This window comes from Bombyx mandarina, chromosome 08 (genome assembly GCF_030267445.1).
Source record: "Bombyx mandarina strain Sakado chromosome 08, ASM3026744v2".
Lineage (NCBI taxonomy): Eukaryota > Metazoa > Arthropoda > Insecta > Lepidoptera > Bombycidae > Bombyx > Bombyx mandarina.
Window position 1 is genome coordinate 10,985,896 of NC_143215.1, and position 27,201 is coordinate 11,013,096.

The 27,201-nt window shown below is 35.1% G+C and overlaps 1 protein-coding gene across 4 annotated transcripts in view; it reads left to right on the forward strand.

Annotated features, from left to right (window-relative positions):
* The window catches only part of LOC114251316 (G protein-coupled receptor Mth2), a 48,616-nt gene that overhangs the window by 16,433 nt on the left and 4,982 nt on the right, over positions 1 to 27,201 (forward strand). Inside the window, exons 3-9 of one of the 4 annotated variants that reach the window (XM_089729526.1) lie at positions 1,334 to 1,525; positions 11,085 to 11,163; positions 12,241 to 12,267; positions 18,286 to 18,318; positions 21,657 to 21,838; positions 22,646 to 22,817; positions 24,537 to 24,722. In XM_089729526.1, the coding sequence (XP_089585652.1) occupies positions 1,334 to 1,525; positions 11,085 to 11,163; positions 12,241 to 12,267; positions 18,286 to 18,318; positions 21,657 to 21,838; positions 22,646 to 22,817; positions 24,537 to 24,722 (871 nt within the window). Of the gene's footprint in view, positions 1 to 1,333; positions 1,526 to 11,084; positions 11,164 to 12,240; positions 12,268 to 18,285; positions 18,319 to 21,656; positions 21,839 to 22,645; positions 22,818 to 24,536; positions 24,727 to 27,201 lie in introns of those variants that run through there. The other 3 variants (XM_089729527.1, XM_089729528.1, XM_028185530.2) reach the window with 3 other exon arrangements.

A 27,201-nucleotide genomic window follows, 5' to 3' on the forward strand; every position in this document is an offset into this window, starting at 1 on the left:
GCAGTCATTTTTAACATTCTAGGGAAGGTCTTAGTACCATCAAGGCATGACAGATACCGCGTGCTTAATTTAAATAATCGATGTCTTTGAAAGAGTTAGTGGCAGTTTTAGTCTAGTGTGAATAGGCTTGATTAGTATCTGTATAAATAAAAGTGGGTTAAAATTTAAAATGTATTTTAGTCTTAAAACGTTTGTAGAATATGTTAATAAAAGCTAATTTATTATTTAACAATTTTCGTAATTGTTGAATAATAAATTTGCTTTTATTTTAGTTTTATAGAAAAAAAAAATCCTTCAAAACTCTACCTTTTTCATAATGAAATGTACCTACTCTCTGTTATTTTCTGTACTTCTGGCAACGATTCATGACGGTCGATCGAGTAAGACGTAAAAGTGTAGCAAACAAATTCACTATTGAATTTATGTATTACAATATTAAAGTAGAGTATACTTTATTGTGCACCAAAACAAAATTTAATAAATCGTAAATACAAATACACAATGGGCGATCTATCAGACAACCGCCACATGAACAAGAATTTTCTTAAGAAAAAATTTACCGCAGTGTATTGATCGATAGATATATACTCTATATATAATATATAAATATCGATAACATAATGATAATAATACGATTGTACACATAAAAAATAAGTAATCATTTTTTACATACAAACATCTTATCATCATAATTACTAACCAGACACTTTACCCCGACGCAAATTAAACAAATTGATAACTAAACGAGTAAATAATCCGTAATGGGTAGTAATTATTGAAGAGTATTCAATGGTAAGCAGCCCCTTATCCACTGACATTGCTGATGTAGGCCGAATCGTTTGCCCACGGGAAACATAAAAAAATTCAAGAAAAATATCAATCCGTTAGAATTTCATATTACTCATTTATTGCACAACTAGCTGACCCGGCAGACTTCGTAGTGCCTCAGTCGATAAATAAAAGACCTAAACTTTTCTATAAAATAAACTTAAAACAAACAAAAGGAATCCGTCCGACGTGAAGGAATCCGTCCGACGGGGGACACATCAAAGGGAAAACAAAATTGTTATTTTTATTTAATTCCGAGCATTTTCATATTTATCTACGTTTTAAACCTTCTCTGGACTTCCACAAATAATTCAAGACCAAAATTAGCCAAATCGGTCCAACCGTTCTCGAGTTTTAGCGAGACTAACGAACAGCAATTCATTTTTATACATATAGATAGATTATTGATTTTGTGTCTGTCTATTAGTTCTTCTATTTGTATTGTCTATTAGTTATAAGAATATGCCATAAGCGTGATCGTTGATATCTAACAACGGTATTTTAGGTCTTCTCCTCTCCGTGCCTTTTCTCCTCGCTACGTTCCTGGTATACGCCATGATCCCTGAGCTGAGGAACCTACACGGCATGTGTCTGATGGCGTATTGCGCGGGATTAATCGTCGGCTACCCCTTCCTTTCGTACCTGAAGCTGCACGTTGGCAGAATCGGAGCCAATATGACAGGATGCATTGTGTCTGGTGAGTATTAATTAAAACTTAGCACGCTTATCTTATAACACAATTGAAAAGTTAATGAACTAGTGACAAAAAGAAAAGTATACATATGTAATTTGTATTTGAATATTCGTAATTCCGTAGCTTGTTGGGTAAGAATCTTGGAGCACACGTACCAAGTTTTGCGATTACAAGGGGAATCCCAATCAAATCCTGGGAATCCTGTGGTGATAAGATTTATATTATAATGCTTAATTAACTTATTAAGAAGTGATATCAAGGAGCAAGCGCAAGACAGGGTCAAGTGGCAACAACTTGTGAGGGCCTGTGTAAAAGCGGGGTACCTTAGGACAGCAACAACAATTAACTTAAGTTTGTAAATGACTTACACGGTGAAGGAATAGTATCAGAATAAATATATCGGTATTGAAAATGAAGTCTGCAAAATAAGTATGATTTACGTAATTACTATTCGATTGAGACACGGTGGTTGGCAACATTGAGTAGTGATGTCCATGGACTATGTTAGATTATTAATTCCAGGTGGGCTGATTTTTCATCCGTCTATGAAGTAAAATAAAACTCTGTTGAAACTCTTTCTGTCGAATATACACCAAACCCATAATTATCAATTGTTTTGGGAACTTCTTATTTTACTTCATGAATATATTATTATAATGTAAGATGAAGGCAGAAGACCTAACTCTAATTCTGAACAATGTGCAATATACATGTTACAATGTGTACACCAACCAATTGTTTCCCAAAATGGTTAGAAAAAAATATTAAAACGAATGTTTAAACGTGACTGGCATTAAGTACACTGCTTTTTATTTCTCCAAATTTAGTGTAGTTCATTTATGATATTGGATATTGGAGATCTTTTTGATTTCTAATCCTAGTAAAGCTCAGGCACTACGCATTCGAAATATGTAGGTATAGCTAGTTGCATGTCACTTAACACCTCGTGATCTCGTTCAACAGCCTGAGAGATAATAATTGTAAATAGACATGGTTTAACAAAAACCGACTTCAAATAGGAAAAAAAAGATATTCCAAAACAAATTAATATACATCAAAAACAATAATCATCGAAACCGGTTGGCGTGATATTGAATTATTCATCTATTTGTCGCGCACGTACTTTTAATGCAAATTTAAGACTTATATGGTTTTCTCATGGATACCTTTATCAGAACTGGACTAAATTGAAATGAGACCACACGGGAAGCGTCAGCTTTCTAATAAAAAAAGAATCACACAAAATCGATTCAGCCAGTCAAAAGTAATGAGGTAACAAACATAAAAAAAACCATACAATTGAATTGAGGACCTCCTCCTTTATTGAAGTCGGTTAAAAAGTACCATCTATCACGACGATGGTAGCATATTGAAACCTATCCGAGTGCTAACAACAAGTTTCAACATTGTTTATGTTTATACGTAACGAGAACACATTGAACAGATAAACAAACCTAAAAATGTGGATTTTATTCGTTCGATTTTCTGACGTAGTACATTCCTGAGAGTTTTTCGTTGTCGCAACTATGGAGGTATACCCTCCATAGTCGCAGCTGAGAACGATTCGCGAAGGTTCTATAAAAACTAACCGTTTTAATTAGGATGCAATTGTTACTCAATAAATTTAATAATGGCTGGATCGATTTTGATAAAAAAAAGTGTGTGTTCAAGTGGATTCGAGAATGGTTTAGATAATGTAATGCGTAGTTATGCCTTTCGGTTTGAAGGGTGGGGTAGCCGTTGTGACAATATTGAGACCTTAGAATTATATCTCAAGGTGTGTGGCGCATTTACGTTATAGATGTGTATGGGCTCCAGTAACCACTTAACATCAGGTGGGCTGTGGGCTCGTCCACACACCTAACCAAAAAAAAAAAAGATACACAATTTGGTCAACTACAAAAATAATTTTGGATTTTGTTTTTTAAAACGACTTCTCATTTTCGGATTTACTAATTGTATACAAAAAAACGTCTGTCGATCCACTGGTATAGCATAAAAATGGAAATCCATGCTACCATTAAATTAATTATTTTTATATAAGCTCGAATGTGTGATGCTAATTAATTTAATTAAAATGTACCCACAGGGCGTGTTTTATTTTTTATTATTTATTTATTTATTTTATTAGGCTCACAATACACATCACAAGCTAAAGATACATAAAAAACACAAATAAAAAGAAACAAAATCTGGCTTGCAACATAAGTTATGTGCGCACGACAAAACAAGACATAGTGCTGAATTTGTAAAATTTGAATTGAAAAATTTTTTTTTTTCGTGTTTCTAATGGAATATTATTAATTACTAGGTTTGCACCGCGATATCGGGCGTCACATCTCATTCTTTCTGGACCCTATACTATTTCCTACCTACGTATTTCATTAAAAAAATTCGTACCTCCCGGCGCGGCGGGAGGTACCTAACGCCGGGATGTCTTATACTTTAGGTCACGACGTTGTTAGCAAAGTCTCAGACTGAGCCCCATGACCATGAGCTCGCATACCAATTCGATTAAACCAGAATGGCCCCTCGAGGCCAACGGTAATTATAATTAGGTAGGAAAAAATACTAATCTATATATTAATACGTGAAGCAAAAACTTTGTATCCCTTTTTACGAAAATTGCGCGAACGGAGGAGTATGAAATTTTCTACACTTATAGAGAATATAGATAAGGAGTGCACAATGCTAATTTTTTTTTAAATAATGCATAAAAGATACATTAAATCAATAAAGAAAACATTACACACACTACATACCATGTATTTGACGCACACACGCATGCATACTATTTATTGTCAAACTTTTGTTCTTGACGTCTGTTGTCAAATTGAGAATAGATTAAATATTGTTTGTCTCTGATAATATTTTTTATAGTGTAGTCTTGGCGATATTTGTGATTATAGAAGTATAAAATACAATCATAATAGTGTACAAACTTACAATTCCAATTAATTATAGTCGAATTTCGACTACTGCGGGACCTCTAGTAATATCTAAATAAAAATACTAACTTGTTTGAGGGATCTTCTATTGCAGGTTTGATTTAGTCGGTCTTGTACCATAATATTTATGTCCTTATCTTACATAGATTGCCAAATTTAATTCAAGTAAATGTACTTTATGTACATATTATTAATTTTATTATTGATTTTAATTATAATGATTCAACATACAGATGAACCGTATTAGATGAATCGTAAAATTTTACAATTTCCAACGGTTATATATTAAGAAACGATCGATTTATACCGAAAGGAATCAAGCAAAAGAATAATCTAAAATAGCCCACTTAATTTAAACAAATTGCTAAATAAAATATCGTTAGGTCATAAAATTGACCGCCCACTAGTTATTATGATTGTTTGAGTTAATAGGCTTTTTGGTAGTGACCCAGACCTGAGATTCGTATCGAAACATAATTGAAAAATCCTTGGTCTTGATGTAAAAATACTTCTACTGGTTTTATCGACTCTAAAACATTATGTAAATCGTTATCTATACTTAATCTGGCTATAAATACTGTTACAAAGGAAATCAAAAAAAATCTATGTCAAATAACATTTATTACTTTTACAGTGTGTTAGTTTAATACATAAATATAAAACAATTTAAAGTATAAAACGCTTATTCGAAGTGGTCTCCATTGGCTGCAATACAGTCCTTAAACGTTGAGGCCAGTTATCAATAGAAGCACGCACTCTTTCCATGGGAAAAATTTTCACTGCCAATCGTACGGATTGTTTTAGGGACTCCAAATTATCATGACGTTTAGAGCCAGCCGTACTCTCTAAAACTGACCATAAATCATAATCCAGCGGATTAAGATCGGGACTAGACGACGGCCAGTCTTCAGCTCTGATGAAGTCCGAAACGTTCGTTTCCAACCAAGACTGCGTAGACCGAGCCTTATGACCTGGCGCCGAGTCTTGCTGGAAGGACCATTCTTGATTATTGAACATGGTGTTGTTAATGGGCTTCACTACCTTCTCAAGAATGGTATCTTGATACACTTATGCCGATGTTTTGATACCTTTTTCACAAAAGTATGGCCCAGTCACTCCTTCATAGCTAATACCCCACCAAACCATCACTGAAGTCGGATAGTGCCCACGTTGCACTCTGTCGACTAATTGGGAAGCTTCCTTAGAGCTTTGAGCATAAATACGGTCATTTTGTTTGTTAAAATGTTGCTCAATTGTAAAAAAATTCTCATCCGTAAACAAAAAAATTCTATGACCTCCCTTTGCGTACCGCTTCAGTAGTTGTTTCGATTTTACCACCCTATTCTCTTTTAAATTATCAGTTAAGAAATGATCAGTACGTCTTTTATAGGCTGCAAGACCTAAGTCATCTTTTAAAATACGCGACATGATTCTAGGTGCTATCTTCATCTCCCGAGATAAAATCTTTTGCTTTCGGACAGGATTTTTTCGAATTCTTTACCTTACTGCTTTGACCACCTTTTTCGTACGAACATTACGTGGATGGCCAGATCTTTTTCCGTCACAAACAGAGGAGGTCTCATTGCACCTATTAATACACCAACAATTTACTAATACCAAGCGTATGGAGAGTTTTAAAAATTGCAATCGGCTCCATACCTACTTTGTGTAATGCAATCACAGCGATTCGGTTCCCTTTATCACCCCACTCCATTTTAATATCGCAAAATATTGTACAATGTATTGGAGCCAAAATGAGAAAACTCAATGAGCAATCATATAAAAATGACAGATTCCAAATTCAAATGTAATATTTTGTTTATTTTTAATTGTAACAGTATTTATGGCCAGACTAAGTATATATAAAAATGAATTGCTGTTCGTTAGTCTCGCTAAAACTCGCGAATGGCTGGACCGATTTGGCTAATTTTGGTCTTGAATTATTCGTGGAAGTCCAGAGAAGGTTTAAAAGGTGAAAAAATATGAAAATCGGAATTATATAAAAACGAACAATTTGGTTTTACCTTTGATGTGTCTTTTATTTATCGATTGAGGCACTACGAAGTCTGTTGGGTCAGCTAGTATTAATAATTATCGTAATCAAGTTTTGGATAGACTCTTAAGATTATAGGTGCAAAAGTTAAATTTGTCTTTTATCTTCTATGAAGCAGAAAGTATAGAATTTTAAACGTTATACTGACTACAAAACTCATAAAGACACAAATCGACGCATCGTAAGCAGCATGAAAAACAATATAACTAAACAGACGCGCTAACGAATCTTACAATATAAAGCGTAATGTGTTTTTCCCCAATCTCCATTTATTTAACAATACCGCGTATAGTGCGGCTTATATTCAGTAAATATTAGACTTTTTTAAATGCGGTCCACGTGTCCGTCAAGATTGTTTATTGTGTTTAGACAATAAATAAAAAACGTCACACCGCGACCAAGATGAAAGAAGTGACACACTTTCACTGTTCGAAGTTCCGTTCGTTCTTAAGAAATTGAATTGTATTTATTGATTTTTATCAATAAATTAGTCGAATAATGTCAATATGATCTAGTTTGGCTACGTACTATAAATACGCAGACTCGTGTCTCTAACAATATAAAGGCATAGATGTTCCCCGTTTCATTTTCTATATTTTTTCTGCCTCTGCTGATAGCCTTAAAAGGCTATTTCAGCGTTACTCTAGCGTGTAGGTGAGCTTTTGGGCTTCAAACCGGAGGTGTTGAGTATAACACTGGCCCTAGCATGAGCAGTTCTTAACAGAATCTATCATCGGATTGGAAACGCGACCCTTTGAGAAGATCCGGCGAGAAACTCAGTGGGCTGTGTCTATGGGTTAATTTACACGACGAGCCATGCTTGAGGTACCTAAAAGCACCCATTTTCTAGAGTATTTTGCCCGTATATGTAGCCATCTGACATTGACATCTGTAAGGTTTATGTCGACATTCACCAAATATTTATTGTTAGTCGTAAATTCTGCAGTCCTCATGAAATATTTTATCATATACTAACATAATTTTTTTACTGGTGGTAGGACCTCTTGTGAGTCCGCGCGGGTGGGTACCACCGCCCTGCCTATTTCTGCCGTGAAGCAGTAATGCGTTTCGGTTTGAAGGGTGGGGCAGCCGTTGTAACTATACTGAGACCTTTGAACTTACATCTCAAGGTGGGTGGCGCATTTACGCTGTGGATGTCTATGGGCTCCAGTAACCACTTAACACCAGGTGGGCTGTGAGCTCGTCCACCCATCTAAGCAATAAAAAATAAATAAATAAAATGTAATCGGAAATTAGTAATTCAAAGGGCATTTGTTCATTTTTAGCACTAGACGGGTACAGTAGCCCACCAATCACTCGCTCATATTTAGTTACCGGAATCTATTTGCTGCACACATCGTGACTTTAATCACCGACCTACACATATGAGGTCAAAATCTCAGTCACATTGTTTAATAGATTTGGCGTCCTTCAAACCGAAAGCACGAGATCTTCACAGCAAATATAGGAATAATAAGGAATAATAATAGGAATAATAATAGGATAATAATAAAATAATAATAGGATAATAAATATTATATAATAATAGGATAATAAATAATAATAGGATAATAATAATAGGAATAATAATAATAGGAATAATAATAAGATGGTGGTACGTACCCGTGCGACCTCACCCCAGTTTACTACCAAAAATTTACGCGAATTCATACATTTCACAATGGTATTCAATTCATCGTCGATATGGTTTGTGAGCACATGGTGAACGACAGACAAGCATTAACTTAAACTAAAGAAGCGAAGCAATTAATTTTGATAAATTTACGAGCCTCCATAATTTTTTTCATATTTATCGAATCTTAAAAATAAACTGTAATTACAGAACTGCGTACGTTCGACGAGATAGTCGTGTGCCAAAGAAATACTTCGTCTGAACCAAATACCTACCCAATATGAAATTAGTATGCAGGAAGCTAAGTCTAAAAATAAATCAAATTTTAATTGTTGATAAGTAGAAAACAGTACGTACGTTCCAAATTATTTAATCGATTCTAATGAAATTAGGGCCAACGATATTGAACTTTAAATTAGTTGCATTGCTTCGTAGGTGAATTGCTACAAATTGAAATGAATACTTACATTTGTACTTATTCCACTAGGTAGAGTTCCACTACATTTCTTACCACATCACGTATGTCTGGTTTTTGCGTACCGATTTACATCCCTTTTACAGCACAAACCCAAACGAACAGAAGTAGAGAGGACGCAGACAGAATAGAGATATTATCATCACACCAATAGCAATACTCAAGCACTTAAAAGAAGGAGATGTAGAAAAAAATCCTCTATTACGTAGTAGTTTATTGTCTCGGCCTGGAATAGCATACCGCGCCATATATTTACGTTAATGGAACATTTCACGATCCCGTACGGTTGGGTACCACTATTTCTGCCTTAAACCATTTACTGTACCCGTTACAGTAAGTACCCTTTGGTACACAGATTATGCAATTGAGACTGATAGCTTGTTTCAAGTTGAGTGCTAAATGTATACTGCTATATATAATATTTATAATTATTCACAACGTGACCACCCGTCACTCCGATAGAAGTTAAAAACCTACGTCCTCGCAAGGTTCCGACGGTATATCTAACCGCGTTATTAAACTTCTACCCGTCCAACTCACCGTGCTGTTAGCATCTAGTTTCAATGACGCTATGGCGAACTGTATCTTTCCCGCGGTGTGGGAAGAAGCCGTCGTTATTGGAATACATAAACCCGGTAAACCAAAAAATCATCCGACGAGCTACCGCCCGATTAGCCTCCTCATGTCTCTAGGCAAACTGTATGAGCGTTTGCTCTACAAACGCCTCAGAGACTTCGTCTCATCCAGCGGTATTCTCATCGATGAACAATTCGGATTCCGCGCAAATCACTCATGCGTACAACAGGTGCACCGCCTCTCGGAGCACATTCTGGTCAGGCTTAATCGACCAAAATCGTTATACACAGGAGCCCTCTTCTTCGACGTCGTAAAAGCGGTCGACAAAGTCCGACAAAACGGTTTGATTTTCAAACTTTTCGACATGGGCGTGCTAGACATTCTCGTGCTCATCATACAGGATTTCTTATCGAACCGCTCTTTTCGATATCGACTCCTCAGCGCGACTGCCCACGGCTGAAGTACCGCAAGGCTCCGTCCTCTCTCCGCTCCTGTTTAGTTTATTTATTAACGATATTGCCCGGTCGCCGCGGACCCAGTTATCCTTATTCGCCGACGATACGACCGTTTACTATTCAAGTCCCTAATCGCGATTAAGCTCCGGAACGCCGCGTTAACCCTCGGACAGCGGTGCTATTTCAAAGGGGAAACTCCACACGAATTTCCTCCCGGATTAGGAGGAGAAATCTCACAATCTCGATTACCCTCTTCAGCCAACCCATACCCTGGGCCAGGAAGGTCAAGTACCTGGCTGTTACTCTGGATGCATCCGTGACATTCCGCCCCCATATAAAATCAGTCCACAACCGAGCCGCGTTTCTTCTCGGCAGACGCTACCCCATGATCTGTAAGCGAAATAAAATGTCCCCTCCTGGCTGAGTCTTTGCCCGCCCACCTGTTTATCATCATAAATTAATTGATGACTGACAATTTGAACCCTTGCTATGCTATCATTATGATTAAATGCTCTTTCTTTATTTTCATCGAAGTATGTATCTACTTTTAATGTTTAATGTTTTTAATGTTTTTAATGTTTTTTTGGATAATAATGATTGATTTAAATCTTTGTGAAGTTTAACACAATATCTTTGAATTGTGAGAAAAGTTTCAATTGTTGACTTTCATTCTTTTAGAACTTTTAGATCACAAATAGCCCGAGGTAACATTGAAACGTCTTCGAACCATTCGTTATTTCTCAATAAACGCGAACATAAATGTTATTGATGTAATATTGATTTAAGAAAAAAATCATTCATCCTGAGAAACGAGCCGTTTGTTGGTTTGGTTGTCAACACGTTTTCAAAAAGCAAGTTGCAATATCGGCCTCAGAATTTTCGTATTTATAAACGAACGATTTGTTTACTTGGGCAGGTGTGTAACTTTTCAGTTCGACTACTTTATAAATAGTAAGAGTATAAGTAAGTAGGTCGGAATATGGGTCTCGCTGAATGAGAAAATATCTTTTTCGCCGTTTAAATGTGCCGAAGAAAAAGAATATATAATTAAAAATAATTATGATAACACATCTTAGGATTACATCTAAGTATATATAACTATACTTACGTGGAAGGAAAGAGAAGTCGAGGAAGATTGCCAACCCGGTGGACGGACATTATCAAGGAGGCCACAAACACCAGCGTCCCGGGCGCCATTAAGCAGGCCGAATGCAGGCAACATTGGAGGAAGCTGGTGCAAAAACTGGACCAAGGTGGTCACGACCCTCAGTAATGAGAAAACGACAACGAAGAAGAAGATATATAATTATTGCAACTATTTAAAGTGTCACACTTTCTCTCCATCGGCTTCGGCAGGTTTTTTTCTCGTTTTCATCACCGCATCTATTTGTTCTGTATTTTAATAAACGTTCATTGTTTCAGCTTTTTTCGTGTACTACGCGTTTCAAACAACTTTCTTCTGGCTAAACGTAATGTGCTTCGATATATGGAGGACTTTCAGGTAATTGTCTAATATTTTCTTAGAACGAATCTTTAGGGGAAGACCATTATATTCTAACAGAGGCGTATAAGTTGACAAAACAACATGTCACGTTTTTGTTGGGTAATTTTCTGAATATACTCATTCCATTATTAAATATTCCAAATTATAAGATTCACCGCCACTTTGATCTTTGAAAATTGCCTTTTGTCAACATATTTACGCCGACTTATCATGTGTAGGGTAAGCAGTATAGCCCAGTTTTGACATTGTCATTGTTGATGTCCATTACAACAGTGTCCTTTTTCCATCAGGGCAACGTATGTCCATAGCATATCTAGGCAATGTGTTTAACGCGTGTGTTTTGACGTGTGAACTTAAAGATTTTCTTCTACTAGTTACATTTAAGGAAATCAAAAGCTACGTATGAAAACTGAAGTTACATTTTGAATCTATGTTAATATCAGAATTGTGTTCTACCAGGGGTTACGCATTTATCAATCCCAAGATACCACGGCAAATATGCTGTTACACACCTTAAGATGTAAGGTCAGGAATTTGAACCCAAAACTTATTCAGAATCTGGACTTAAATCGCAACTATCCATTAAGACGGGACGCAGAATGGTTTTGGGATAAATTAGGTATAAGAAACATTTATGAGGCCTTACCGCTAATTATAAAAAAATACAGTTGACACATATTTAATAAAATTTCACATACACACTAACTAGATACAGTCCTCGAAATTGACCCCATTTCGTATGTACCTATATGTAATTATTGTATTACTCGTACATTATTCAGTTCTATCAATATTAAGGAATAGTTTCAATTGTCTCATAAAAATCTATTGTGCTGGTTAATAATGTGTAACTTCACTATGTTATATTACTTTTTGCATAAACAGCCCGGTTGAAACATTTGATTTTTTAATTATAGAAAATTACTGACCATAAAAAGGGATCGTAAGGTTCTAACACTATCAAATTTTCACTATATCTACGTTATATCGATGTATCATTTCACAATGTATATTAATTAAGTTTTAGAGTCCATTAAGAAGAGTATGTCCGCTTTAAAACGTGTTTTATGTTAGAAGGCAACAGGCAATATGGTTCACAAGGTAATTATAAAATTTACGACCGCTTGCATGCGCCCATTGGTGAATGGTTTCCCTTTTGTTATGCTATAGTGAAATGATGATCGTATTGTATTCAATATTATCAGTTTTATTATAGACTCAATAATTTATAGATTTTTAAGAAACACTTATGCTTTAGGTGTTTTTTTTTAGTAAAAATAGATATAAGTTAAATAGGACTTATTATTAGAACCAATATGAGTAGTTGCTTTGAAAGTTGGTTAGGCAGTTAGTTTTTGATGTTCATTACATTTTTAATTGCAATTTGATTGGGCTTGATATCTTACATGTATTTGTAGATATACAGATGATGAGGTAAATATTTTTCCAACTTAGACCTAAATGAAAGTATTGCGCTGATTTTTTTGGAGTTTACTCCTTTAGAATCGATTTACATATATAGGCCCGGGGTATGAAAATTATGGGGACCAAAATCGTACTAGCATGTCACACGAAATGCGTTATGCGCCTAGCATGTCACACGAAATGCGTTATGCGCCTGATTGGCTCCTGATTGCGTGATGCGTGCGCGCGCCAATCAGGAGCCAACGCGCGGCCGCGTTATCGCAGGTGACGCCGGGCTGCTGCGCCGGCAGTCCGCCACAAAGCCTCGTACTGATCGCGCGTTTCTCTCATTATTGTATTTTCATATATTTGTTAGTCGTTTGTTTTGTGTCTCGTTAATTTGTTAATAATCTGTTGTGTATCGTGTTGTCGTAATATAGAACTATTTCTCGTATTGTTTCGTTTAATTTTTTATATCCAGTAAACTCCAGTCGTGCGTCGGAGCGGACACACACACTTTTTTTGGAGTTTATCTTTTGACTATCTATTCGAAAAACAATAAATTAGATATCTTGCCTTAAACACGCTATTACGAATCCGCCTGATCCATTAACGGTGCTTTTAGGTACCACAAGAACCGGTCACCATCCTCGTCGAGCCCCTCGCTTGCGACAAAGGGCTCGACGAGTGAATTAACCCATAGACACAGCCCACTGAGTTTCTCGCCGGATCTTCTCAGTGGGTTTCCGGTCCGGTGGTAGATTCTGAGAAGCACTGCTCTTGCTAGGGCCAGTGCTAGTAACACTACGGTTTGAGCCCCGTGAGCTCACCTACACGTCAAGGAGAAGCTGATATAGCCTCTCAAGGCTATCAGCAAAGGTAGGATAAAATAGATGTTTACGGATCCTAAATAAACAACCGTATCTGTTTGAGTTTCGTTTGGATTTTATTAGCTTAGTTTATTCTGTTTACAAACAAACACTCAACTGATGGGTAGGCACTTGTTACATAGATCTGTAACTGGAAAATACAAGATGACTGTAACGGCAAATCCAGTGGAAGGCCAAGATCTCCGGTTCGACATCACGTAGGAGTAGACTGACGTGAAGTGATGTGGTCATCGCCAAAGCTTCATCTTGTCCCAGACTGCCTCTGTTGATTTCTGTCTCTTTTGACCCGTCGAAGTTGTTATAAATATCATTAGAATTTATGTTATTTTATACAGTTTATGCATTTATACAGTGAAGAATATTGATTTATTTTCCACATTATAATTATAATTGGTTCTGTTCTGATAAGATAAGAGTTTATTAAAATCAATGATTTACATTCAGCTAAATTTTGCAGTTTAGATCTGTTGCATTTTTTCCCCTTTTAAATTCTATATTATTCTTTTATATTAACATTAAAAGCAGGTTCGTTATATTCATAGTTCCCGGACCGAATTTCCTAAGAAATCTCCTTGCCTAAGGGTGCTTGTCCATCGGAGCGGAGCGAGGCAGCGGAGCGGAGAAACGGAGAAATATAGATATAAATCAAAATCATAAGATTGCAAAATGATTTTGTGCAATCTTATTGGTCAATATTTCTCCGTTTTTCCGCTCCGCTGCCTCGCTCCGCTCCGATAAACAAGCACCCTAAGGGGCGTCTGTTACTTCGGGATGCACACGCATGTGGGACTCTCGAAGTAACGAAGCGACTCCCTTGCACTCTCGCTCGAACGTCTTAATCCCGTACGGGACAGAATTGGGAGAGGCGGAAGGGGCGACTGCAGTTAACAATGGAACCAGCCACCCAAGGACGGCTGACCGACCGAATTGTGGACATAAATAATTCGGCGCCGCCCTTCACGATCGGCAAGATACCCACCCTGCTGGCAGAACGAGCCTGCCAAGTCTGAGTCTGATAAATAGCCAACCGAGTGCTTTGTAAAATCAACTCTATGGCCTCGACTGCTCTGGTGGAACCGTCTCCGAGAGAGACTGTCTCCTATACGCACTGAAACTGGGCATAAACTCTACACCGTTCTGGGATCATGGGTGCAAAGAGAGAAGCGTTCTGTCTCTCTTACTCCGTCGCCTCCTTCTGCGAGATGGTGAACTCGCTAAAAGTCCAGCCTTCCAAGACTTCGTTCGGTTAAAACCGATCATAGCGTTGCTGCTACCATAGTACTGGTTCTTCGACTCCCTGCTGGCGATGCTGCATCTAAAAGTAGATGCTTACTAATCTATACTAATATTATAAAGAGGAAAGATTTGTTTGTTTGTTTCGAATAGGCTCCGAAACTACTGGACCGATTTGAAAAATTCTTTTTCCATTAGAAGCCGACATTGTCCCTGATGAACATAGGCTACTTTTTTTTAATTTTATTTTATTTTATTTTTTTGGTTTCATGTGTGTTTTAATGTTTCCGAAGCGAAGCGAGGGCGGGTCGCTAGTATAATAAATAAAAATAAAAATGGAGCGTAGTAATATGTGAGACTGTGTAATTTAAGTAAGATTAATGAAATATGATAACCTTTTAGCTTTAATAGAGATCAATTAGGGCCTTGTAAGAGCCCATCCCCCAAAGTAAAGTAGGTAACTGGGCGTACCCGGAACTTGGTCAAGGCCTATTTATCCAGGACTGAAAGGTTAAACCAAACTCGCATTACGTCAATTTTGTTCCGATTTATTTGTACATAAATGATTTCGCGGCTAAACAATAAAAAAAATGTTTGTTGCAATTGTTTTATCCTCGCATCCTAGAAGTATTTACCTATACATTTAATAATAGGTACCCGCACTATCTACGAGTAAGCGAGAGATAATTTACAAATGTAAATGCCAATTAAAAACAACATCAAAACTGTTTCAGGAATTATGGGGACTATGTACTAGTTTGCTTTTAGGATCTTAGATGATACATTATAGCCATTTATCATACGAGTATAGACACGGGCAAGTTTCGAACAGTTTTCTGACGCTTAACACTCCCTATCAACGCCGAAATGATGATTGGTCGATAATCCTACTGAACATTTTTGAGGTTAATCACGATTTCTAGTCGGTGCTAACAACAATGACGTGTTGCAGGTTCGCCAGGCCCTGCACAGCGAATGACACCGCCAAACTGTAGGTCCTCACACGTCAATAGTCAGGTTGATGTCTGTGGTGAAAATGGCATGATTTTATTGAAAACTGTGATGCGTATCGCTGCGATCACACCGCATAAGGCATGATAATATCGCTGATACGTCCTCTGCTAGTAAATATTCGTGTTAATACTGGAGGCTAGTTATTTTACTAGGGCAAATAATGAACCGTATTTGCCGTAATTTGATTGAAAATAAAAAAAGTTATCGAAAAAAAAAGGGTTTCATGAATGGCTTCTCAAACAATTGGTCATCCATTTTTTTTATCTAGGGTAAAAATAATTATGTTATCTGACGATAAGAGAAGCACAGTCAACGTGCCAAGGCATTCCGTCTTCGTAATTCGTTAGTATGATTCATAGTACTCATAGAAACACTAGGCACTTTGCCTGTCACCTGCGGTGTGAACGCAGCCTAATTGTTTGACGGTCTTGTTGATACACCTCTCTAACACATACAGGGATACAAGCATGGTTGTTGTTTTTATAGTCCGGAATGAATTTCGTAATTAACCTTAATTTATTGCTCAACGTTTACACTAAGAATATACGTATTTAAACATATTCGGAAATTTATCTGATCTAATCTGAGACGTCGATCATCTAAGTTGTTTAAAAGTTGAAACTGGAATAAACAAAATCGCGGAGCGCACCAACTCATAAATCTAATTATTTGCGAAAATGAACGCATTGTATTCTATTTTTGTAAACCACGGCACTGTTAGCCGACCGGTACAAATGTTGTGGCTAGACTATTATTGAGGTCAAAGAATGAACTATTTAATGGATTATGTCACGTACGAGTTCTTAATTTAGTCATGTAGTGAGGTTTGTCAATATAAAGTTGAAAAAAAATTTGTTTTGGAAGCTATTTAAATTTAATACTACATACTCGTATATGATTAAGTAAGGAATTTATTTGTAGCTAACATATTATTTGCTAAAAATGTTAATACTGTTCTATCAATTCGTAGGAATACCTAACAATACTTTGTCAGTTATAACAATGGCTACAAATATTTTATATTAGGAAACTACTTTAGTAAACCAATTTCTGAAACACACGGATCTCAAAACGAAACGGAGGTATGTCGGCATATCAAATTAATAATTCAGGTTTGAATAAAATGATATACAACTAGAATAATATAGGTGATGAACGTGTTCTCGTTATTTAGACACCCAATCTGTTTATCTAGAAGGGCTAGTAAACTGGTCTCATTTTTTCGGTAACAACTTCACCGTATGCTTGATGGACCGTGAGCTCGCCACCCCATCTTAGACAAAATCTCCCCCTTTAAGTCACCGTTATATAATATAAAAACACATATGTACATAGATGTATAAAAATAAAAAGGCCATTGTCAAAGCTATTATACAACAGGAATGAGCTTTAGCCTGATTTTTTTTATTGCTACGATGGATCGAGCTCACGGTCCCGGTATTAAGTGGTCACCGGAGCCCATACAGTAGCAAGTTAATGCCACCAGCCTCCTTGAGATATGATTTCTAAGTATCAGCTTTTATAATACAAGGTTTGTCCTATCCTTAAATCCTAAACGCGTTACTACTTCACGGCAGAAATAGGCAGGGGGCGGTACTAACCAGTGCGGTCTCACAGGCTACATGACACGGACAGGACCCTAATATAGTAGTAACAACGAAAAACATCGTTCTGTTAAATCAAAAATTAAATTTACTAGCTAAAGTTTTGGTATGTAAAAATTTAGCGACCCCGCAATATGATGCAAATTCGTAATGTAGACGCCTTCCGCGTTTATTCGAGGCCGTTGAACTTCCGAATCAGTTCATTCTGAATTGTGATACATTGCGTGAAACAAAAATGTAACTATATAGTAAAATAAAATTTGTTGACATTTTTTTTTTGTATCGAGTTATGGATCACTAGCATAGTGCAAGATGAGAACGACTATTTTATTTAATTGTGCTGGTTATGTATTTTTTTTCTTGGCGTTCAAGGAACAAAATAAACTTTATAGAACAACTGCTTTTCCGAGAACGATTCTAATACACCCTGTAGGTATAATGCTTGTTATAAAGCCATTCGCAACGGTTTTGAAAACGCTAATCTTATTTTACTATTTGCTTTATTATTTTGAAATGTATTGTAGTGCTAAAGTATATACTCACGTAATTACAATAGTATGCACCTATCGACAGCAAAGTAAAGACTGGCCATTACAATTCCGTTAAGATTTACTAGCGTTCCATCCGCAGCTTCACTTTACATCGCGTAGATGATTGAAAAATTCGTTTTAAATGAATCGAATGCCTATATTTTATTTGAAAGGAAAATACGAATTTTTTGCCACAAGCACCAGGTGGGCCTTGAGCTCATCCAACCATTTAAGCAATACAAAGCAATAAAAATAAAAAATGTGTCAGAAATTTGCTCGAACAAAAAAATCAGAAAAAAATCACAGACTTATGTTTTATTACCATCTATTTTTACTACTTTTTTTCAATATACAGAAACACCGGATTATTATTATTTTTATTATATGTATGTATTAATGTTTTACTTAATGCGTATTTGTTTTTAACGCATGCATTTATGGAAGAATTGGGAGTCTGAGTTCTTCACAACAGCAATGGTAAGACAAAGCACTTTAGGCATATGTATGAATCATCTCTCAATTTAATGTTTATATAGATATTAATTATATAACAAAGACTACAATGTGTTATCCGGAAAGACTTACAGTAAAATGCGAATTGTATTATTTTGTGCATAGTTAAATTCTATTTAAAAACGACTACAGTGTTAATTCGTTTATTTTACTTCTACTTTAAATTGTTCCCGAATCGGTGAACCAAGACAATTTTTTTTATTTAATCTTTAAAGGTATTATTCTAAAGTCGTCGTGGCCTAAAGGATACAACTCTTGGCGTATTCGTATCAAGTGATGCGTTTCCACCCCGCAAACTACATAGTACCAATTTTTTTTATTGAAATACGTACTTACCGCGTTTTCACGGATGATTTTCGCGATGTCGGAATAACTGCGCGTAATAAAAATCAAACCTGCAAAATTTGTTAACTATTATTGTAGATATGTTGGTAGATAGGTCTTCAATCGTGAACCAGTCTTGCAGTCATCTCATCAGTTCGGTTTGAAGTTCAGGATAGTCGTTATACAATTCAATTGAGACTTAGACGTAATTTCTCAAGATAATTGGCGGTATTCATTATAGGCAAGTTGCTTAGTAATAAAATTAACAAAAAGTATCTGAATTATTAAGGTATTTTTATCTGGTGATGAGCAGTTACTGGAGACATTAATTGAAGTTTAAATTGTATAACTTTAAGGGGTATCCCATCAAATAAGCTAGAACCATAGATACGAATTAGCTTAGGTAGGAACATTAGGTTTACAAGGGATGGTTGGATAATAGAATTAGTACCTCACACTGCTATTGAGTTGGATACGTGCGTAGCTGCTCTACGTACGATTGTCTTTATAGATTATACACTTAATATTTGAGATTTACTTGGTTTCGCGGCATTTTCACGCCTGCATTATCTTTGTTCTTACATTTCAACAACACTAACGCTTCAACTATTTTTTTTTTCATTTAAATCTATTGATTATTTTACTGTTTCTATCATTAAGAAACTCATACAGTTCATATAATTACACAATAGACCGCTCAAGACCGCTCAAACGCATCCTGTGTTTTCTCGTAAAAAAGCTTGTGTTCTGAATTTCTGAACAAATGTCTACGTAGCAGCGTAATTATATTATGTAATTTTGTAATACAACGCGCTGAAAATCTACTATTTTTTAGAGGTATATAGAAATCGAAGTAAGTGGGTTGTTTAAAATTTAAGTTCCATCTTTTAAATATAGAAATGAACAGATTAACGAATTAATATTAAAACCATCTTCTTTGTACAATATCATTTTCATATCAGCCAGTAACTAATAATTCACAAATAAAATATTATATTAAGAGATAAAATGTTTGTATGTATTTTGTATCGAAGATTGCCACACTCCATAATCACACCAATTGTTGGGATCAGAAAATTAACCTGGTCAATTGCTGTGCTATTCCAATACATAGCTGAAATTAATGCCATTAAAAGGACACTAATGTAGCAGTGATTCTCAACCATTGTGTCACGGCGATTTATGTGTTGTCATATTTTTAGCGTGCATTTTACTTTCAAAATTATCATGCTTATTGTACACAGTGTATTAGAGTAAAACTTTTAAACTTATCTTTTACTTTGCGTCCCGTCAAATTTTGAAATCTGTTAGTGTACCGCGACAAAAAAAGATTGAGAGCTGGTTGTGAAAAATAGATAGTAGTAGTGAAACATAGATAAAAAAACTCATATAAGAGAATTATCATAATACATCACGCCAAAAGAATGATCCGCCTTAGTCAAGCAAATATGTTAATCCTAAACAGCAGATATTCACTGACGCTATATAACGATAGGAGAGGCATAAGATCGAATTGTGTTGCCGATTCAAGAAAACATTATATTTTTTTAAGTATGCAATGGACATGTGATGCGTAGAGAGAAGATGCATATGACTAGGAGATGTATGGAAATGGTAGTTCAAGGTAGAGGGGAAAGAGGTCGACCGAAGAAGACATGGATCAAGTGTTTGAATGACGATATGAGAGTGATAGGAGTGAGATTTGAGATGACGGCTGATAGAAGAGAATGGAAGAGAAAAATTAGCTGTGCTGACCCCACCTAGTGGGTTAAGGTGGAGAAACGTTAATTATAACGCTTTTATTAGCTTGGTATGTATGTATGTTTGTATGTAATGGAATCTATGAACGTCATTTTCACAGACTCCAAGACGTCCGATTAACTTGAACATGCATCAAGAACCGATGAAATTTTCTAACTTTCCTCAACTTAATCAGTAGGTATCAGCAGTATTAAAAATATATATATATTAGAGGTTCGGTCTACTATATAAGCGTGGTTCTTTAGTTTTTAAATAAAATATATATTATTACACTGTTATTATAATCGTTCCGTCCGAATATTAAAAACAATGCTGGCCATCCGCCCTACCCTCTGAATTAACATAATTAATAGGATTATTGCGTGTTTTAATACCCTTGTGTAAATCTTATGTAAATCAGTGGCTTATTGTAAATGGTTTTCCGGCTGCGTTCCTATTTGTTGACGTAACTTTTTTGTTAATATGTAATGTAAAAATAAATGTATTACAAATACGAAAGGTTTTTTTGTTACGTTTTCACGTTTTAATGACTCAACTGAAACCAAGTCAATTTAATTTCACTAAAATTAAAATTTCTATACACGTTGTAAGGAAACAGCACAAGGGTTATCTTCCGTCCTAAAAAAAATATTACTACATAATATTATCTGTATCGGTTTTCACCATTAACGCGAATTAAGCCGCGGTTAACAGCTTATTGTTTAAAAATTACGACCAAACCTCTATAAGTACCTACTTACTCACGATACATTTTTGTTATTGTATCAAATAGAATAAAATCTACTTAATTCTTACTTGTCCTAGACCAATATAAGATGAAGTTTAATATAAGAAGTGATTAATTTTTCAGACTAAGACTATCAATAGAATGTAAAATAAATATAAAAATAGCTTATTCCTTAACACGAGTGCACGTTCCGACATAAAAATGCATTAAAACTTGGTACCGACATCCGCATTGCAGTGTTTGTTAATTGTATTTATTTTTAAAGATATATTTTTAAATGTCGAGCAAAATTGCGGTTCTAAAATAAATTTCACCGCTCGTTTGTCTTTTGAAGCAATAACAGCACTCAAATAAATAGTTTAATCATGTGCTTAGGTTATACATTGTCCAATTTTCAACGCTACTTAACCAGATTTCGTAAAGTTGAATCTAAAACTCGATAAAGTATCCCACAAAACAATTCATGTAACAAAGTATTTGTTTTCAACAGCGGTTATCGTGGTGGTAGCATGAACAAGCGCCGTGAAACGCGAAGGTTTGCTATTTACGGCATTTACGCTTGGGGGGTACCAGCTTTGCTAACAGCCTTCACCATGATAATGCAGCTGAGCGAAAATATACCAAGCTATCTAATTACCCCGGGATTCGGTCAAAGAAAATGCTGGTTTGTTGGTGAGTATCTTCTTTTCTTTTTTTTATTTATTGCTTAGATGAGTGGATGAGCGCATGGCCCACCTGATGTCAAGTATTTACCGGATACGATAGACATTGACAACATAAATGCTGCCACCGACCTTAAGATACGAATTTTAAGTTTCAGTTTCATAGTGTAGGGCCTCCACCCTTCAAACTATATATTTTATTTTATATCATTTGTTTCATTTATCTATTTCACATTCGTAGTGAACTAGACGTTGATATGGGGCAAGGCTAATATAAATATAACTAAATATTGCTATATAAAACCTACTCAATATTAGATAGAGATTTATATAGTTATGTTTGTTCCGACAAAGTTGTAATTCGGATAAAATCTTATTATTCTGTTGGTCTTCACATCATATTGTACTCCAAATGAAGTGAAGAAAGATTAATATAATCAGGATACGTAAAATGTATTCCATATTTAAATTATAGATTTTAGTTTATGTTTGTTTACAATTGATTCCGACTTTATATCTCCGGTAGTAGATTAAAAAATAGCAATAATTTTGCTACTGAATACGGTTGTATGTACTTACATATACCTCATACATTATTGAACCGTTGGGATGAAGTAGTATAAAATATAGTCCCGCATTTTCAAGCTCTAAGCCTACATACGAGTGTATTACCAAAGTATATTGCCTACCGTGTGTTTGGTTGACTTTATTTCTTGAAGCTACCCTTATTTATGATCTCTAAGCTTTAGATACGCAAGAAAGTTATTTGCAATGCCAACGAAGCAAATATTAATAATGATTTCCTTAAATCTCACAGATTTCAAAAGTGAACTGCTGTATTTCTACCCTTCAGTACTTACCTTAGTTGTTGTAAACGTAATTCTTTTCTCCGTGACGGCGTATCGTATTAGATCTATCCGACAAGAAACGGCTATTTTAAAGGGATCTGAATCTTCGAGGAGTGATAAATTGAAAAAAGATAAGCAAAGGTTAGTTTTTAATAATAAATTTAAGCCACTGCAATTACTTATATCATTAATAATGCTAGTAATCGTAAAAATATTGTAATACTAGCTGACCCGGCAGACTTCGTAGTGCCTCAATCGATAAATAAAAGACAACAAAAGGAATCCGTCTGGAAAATTGTTATTTTTATTTCATTCCGATCACTTTCATATTTATCTACCTTTTAAACCTTCTCTGGACTTCCACAAATAATTCAAGACCAAAATTAGCCAAATCGGTCCAGCCGTTCTCGAGTTTTAGCGAGACTAACGAACAGCAATTCATTTTTACATATTATTGTAATTGTAATTGTAATATAATGCCTAATATCACAATATTTACTTTTTATCTGTTAACGCTTAAGTTCGTTGGTAATTAAAACTACTTTCGCGGCTTCATTTCGGGTTTTATTATATTATTTTCGACGTTTCAAATAATATAATGAGAATAAAAAAAGTGAGATTAAACCGCTAATTTTATAATTGCGGTTCGCGAAAAACGAAAAAAACAATACAGTTTTTTTTTTATAATATTTTATTGCGTATTTTTATGAACCGTATCTATACGAAAATATAGCGTTAGTACATGACAAATAATAATAAGTGGAATAACACACAAGAGAGCTGTAATTTTAATTGAATTTTTGATCAGCAGGTGCGATATGGCAAATTTTTATGATGTCATTTTCCGAGTCGAGAAAGAATTCGCAAAGGGAAAGATTCGGGATCAAAATTAATTGTGATGAATTTTCATGGAATGAAATCAAAAGTTATGACTCGGGATGAAATCGTAAATTTTTTTATTGAATTAATTAATATCATTACTGCTTCAGTGAGAACCGTTTTTTTTTAAATTGATAACAGTATAAAAACGATGATAGGATAAATTTATCTTGAAAATTTATTTTGGAGGTCGCCACGTCTTCTAACAAAATTTAAACGATATTGCCTGGTGGCTTTTGAGATAGATTGAAAATTAAATATTCATCTGTCTCTTCCTCAACTTTTCTTATTAGGGCGTGTTACATTTTTTCGAGTCGTTTTATGAACATTCATTAATCTTGCTAAAAAACTGTTATTTTGTTGCATAAAAGACGACCTTTGAAATTATTTATATATTACAAACCTTTCATACTGCTATTAAGTTTATATTCGAGCGCGCTTTTAAGGAATTTACGAATGATATCTTAATATATAAAATTCGTCTGTTAATTTGTATGTTCGTGAACTCCTAAATAGCAAGACCGATTTTGATGATTTTTTGTGTGTGTTTGTTCGTGTAGATTCGAGAATCGTTTAGATTCATAATTCGGTCCACTACAAAAAAATATATTTATAAAATATTGAAATATTCGAATCCAATAGGACAATGTCTGTCGGGTCCGCTAGTTATATTATAATACTAGCGACCCGCCCTCGCTTCGCTTCGGAAACATTAAAACACACATGAAACCGAAAAAAAAAAAAAAAAAAACGGCTTCTAATGGAAAAATAATTTTCAAATCGGTCCAGTAGTTTCGGAGCCTATTCGAAACAAACAAACAAACAAATCTTTCCTCTTTATAATATTAGTATAGATATAGATATAGATTGAACACTACTATTATGACGGTTTTACTATTTACTACAGTAACGTTTTTTTAATCCCTTTTAAAATACTTTATTTATAATAATAAAAATTAACAACATATTATAAATTTTCAGGTATTCTTTATACTTGAAGTTGTTTGTCGTTATGGGTGTGAATTGGACAATCGAGGTGATAGGCTTCGCAGTCGGCGGATCTAACTACTACTGGATTCTGATAGACATATCGAATATCGGGCTTGGAATCTTCATATTTTTAATATTCGTTTGGAAAAAGAAAGTCAGAAACCTAATAAGGAAAAGGTAAGCGCACTAATTTGTGAAATACCCTTCCAGGTTTTTTGTTCTGGTATATTCAAACATCGAATCTAATGCCTCATATTTTTTTTTATTTTTTATTGGTTAGATGGGTGGACTAGCTCACAGCCCACCTGGTGTTAAGTGGTTATTAGAGCCCATAGATATCTACAGCTGCGCCACCCACCTTGAGATATAAGTTCTAAGGTCTCAAGTATAGTTACATCAAGTATAGTTACAATGGCTGCCCCACCCTTCAAACCGAAACGCATTACAGCTTCACGGCAGAAATAGGCAGGGCGGTAGTACCTGCCCGCGCGGACTCACAAGAGGTCCTACCTATAATGTGTCCTATAATGTGGGTACTATGAGTGTTTCTTTTCAAGAGATGTGTAAACTAACATTACGGATGAGATAAAGAAATGCAATAAGGGGCTGGTGTCTCATATCCGTATCTTTTTACCACATAAAGTTACTGTATTTCAGTTTTGTATTTTGATGCTATGCTCGAACAAAACAGCAGGTCTAACAGATCTCTGCCAGTGACCTCGACTACCAACTTATACCACCGCATCTGACCTGTAGTGTTTGCTTTTTTACGTCCTATATCTTCGATACCCGTATCACAGGAGAAAATCCTGGCTTGTGACAGTTATAGTAATAAGGAAAAGAGCATCCCAGTCTCGCTGAATACTAAATAATTTGCAGAGATGGAACGTAGGTGTGCGAACCCGAGTATTTGTCCGTAAATCATCTATATTGCTTTCCTTACAAGTATTATATTATCATTTAATAGAAATCATAGACTATTATTTCCAGAACCATATTGTTTAATAGTGCTTTAACGTATTTCTGAATCTATTATTAATCTCACAATAGAGCTAAACATAGATCACTATATTAAGTAATTTATTGTATGCTTTGTTAAAACAACTATGGGGAAAAAAAACACTTGTACTTAGTTCACATTAATGAATTATCGTCATTTTTAAACATTAGTATAGTATGATTATATTAATGTTTAAAATATGCATATCATTAAATTATCCAACAGTTAAGCCGCTAGCTTGGCTAGTGTTAGCTTAATATATCTCACTTTTTGGGATAGTCAAATATCACTTGTGTTCTAGAAAATTCACTGCGTTTACAGGAATGAAAGAAACCGTCAAACGAATCAGGACTCTATTCCTAGGTCATCAGAGGAAATAATCATTCCACGTTTGTGATAAAAGTAAGAGTTTCACGACGCCAATGCACGAACAATTAATAACATTGTCGTGTTAATTTCATAAAAAGCCTTAATTTAATTAATGATGACACAGATTTGTTGTTTTGATAACTAAAACAAAAGTGACTATCATTTTACAGTTGACTAATTAATATGTAATGAGAACTTACAATTTTAATAGCGCTCATTCTTTTCGTTTTTAAGCAACACCGTTAATTTTCGTAATTTTTGAGTTTAATCTCTGGATAACCCTCCGAGACTTCGTGGTCACAAAGTTTGTGACCGTACAACGTCGTAGCACAGAATTGTGTTACGAAGTTTTACATTAGTCTTCTACGACTGCTTTATATGTGTCATACTAATTTAGGAAATTACATAATAATATGTAGATATGTAGGTACGGATTTTATTATTTCGACTGTAATATCAGCTGTCGTTCCACAGAACCTACGTTCTAGGTTAGGTTTACGTCATACTTTTTTAAACCACAGATAATTGTCATAAATTTTTGATTAATTAATTCCATACTACATTAGTATTTTAGGGATTTTAGGCTTACTTGTAAACCAAAGTACAAATTTTATATAGTAATTTGGACACTATAGATAACAACTTTTGTACGTAGGAATGGATTGGGAGTCGTACACAAATCAATAGGCACTCAGGTCGTTGACAGGAACAAATTACGAGGTTCTGCCAGAACTGTGACATGTTACGTCTGAAATTGTTAAATAAAATATGTATTCAGTAGCTTTATCCCTAGCTATTTTCTAATACATTATTTTGATGGTAAACATATGTTGTTAGACTTTTCTCAAATTTAAGAGTTCGTACCTTTTATTATCATATTATCTGTTCAAAAAAATATACAAGATATTAATCCGGTACATAATTCAAATTCAAATTCAAAATAATTTATTTCAACTTGGATGTCATCAAAAACACACTTGTTGAATGTCAAAATGTAAAAGAAAATGTTAAATCTACCACCGGTTCCAAAAAAAGCCACAGTCCTGAGAAGAACCGGCGAAACAAACTCAGCGGGCTTTTTTTTTTTTTTGTATTTTCTCAAATATTTTCTTTTTTTTTGAATATATTCGGAGTACCTATCTAAATTATTTTCGAGCCACTGTTCTGTTCTGTAGAACAATGAGCCAATACAGAAACTAAAATCGGTTATGCAAATTACATTTACAATGGAATATTTTCATCGTTGTCGCTCTAATAAAAACACATTAAAAGCTTTCGGAAAGGGGC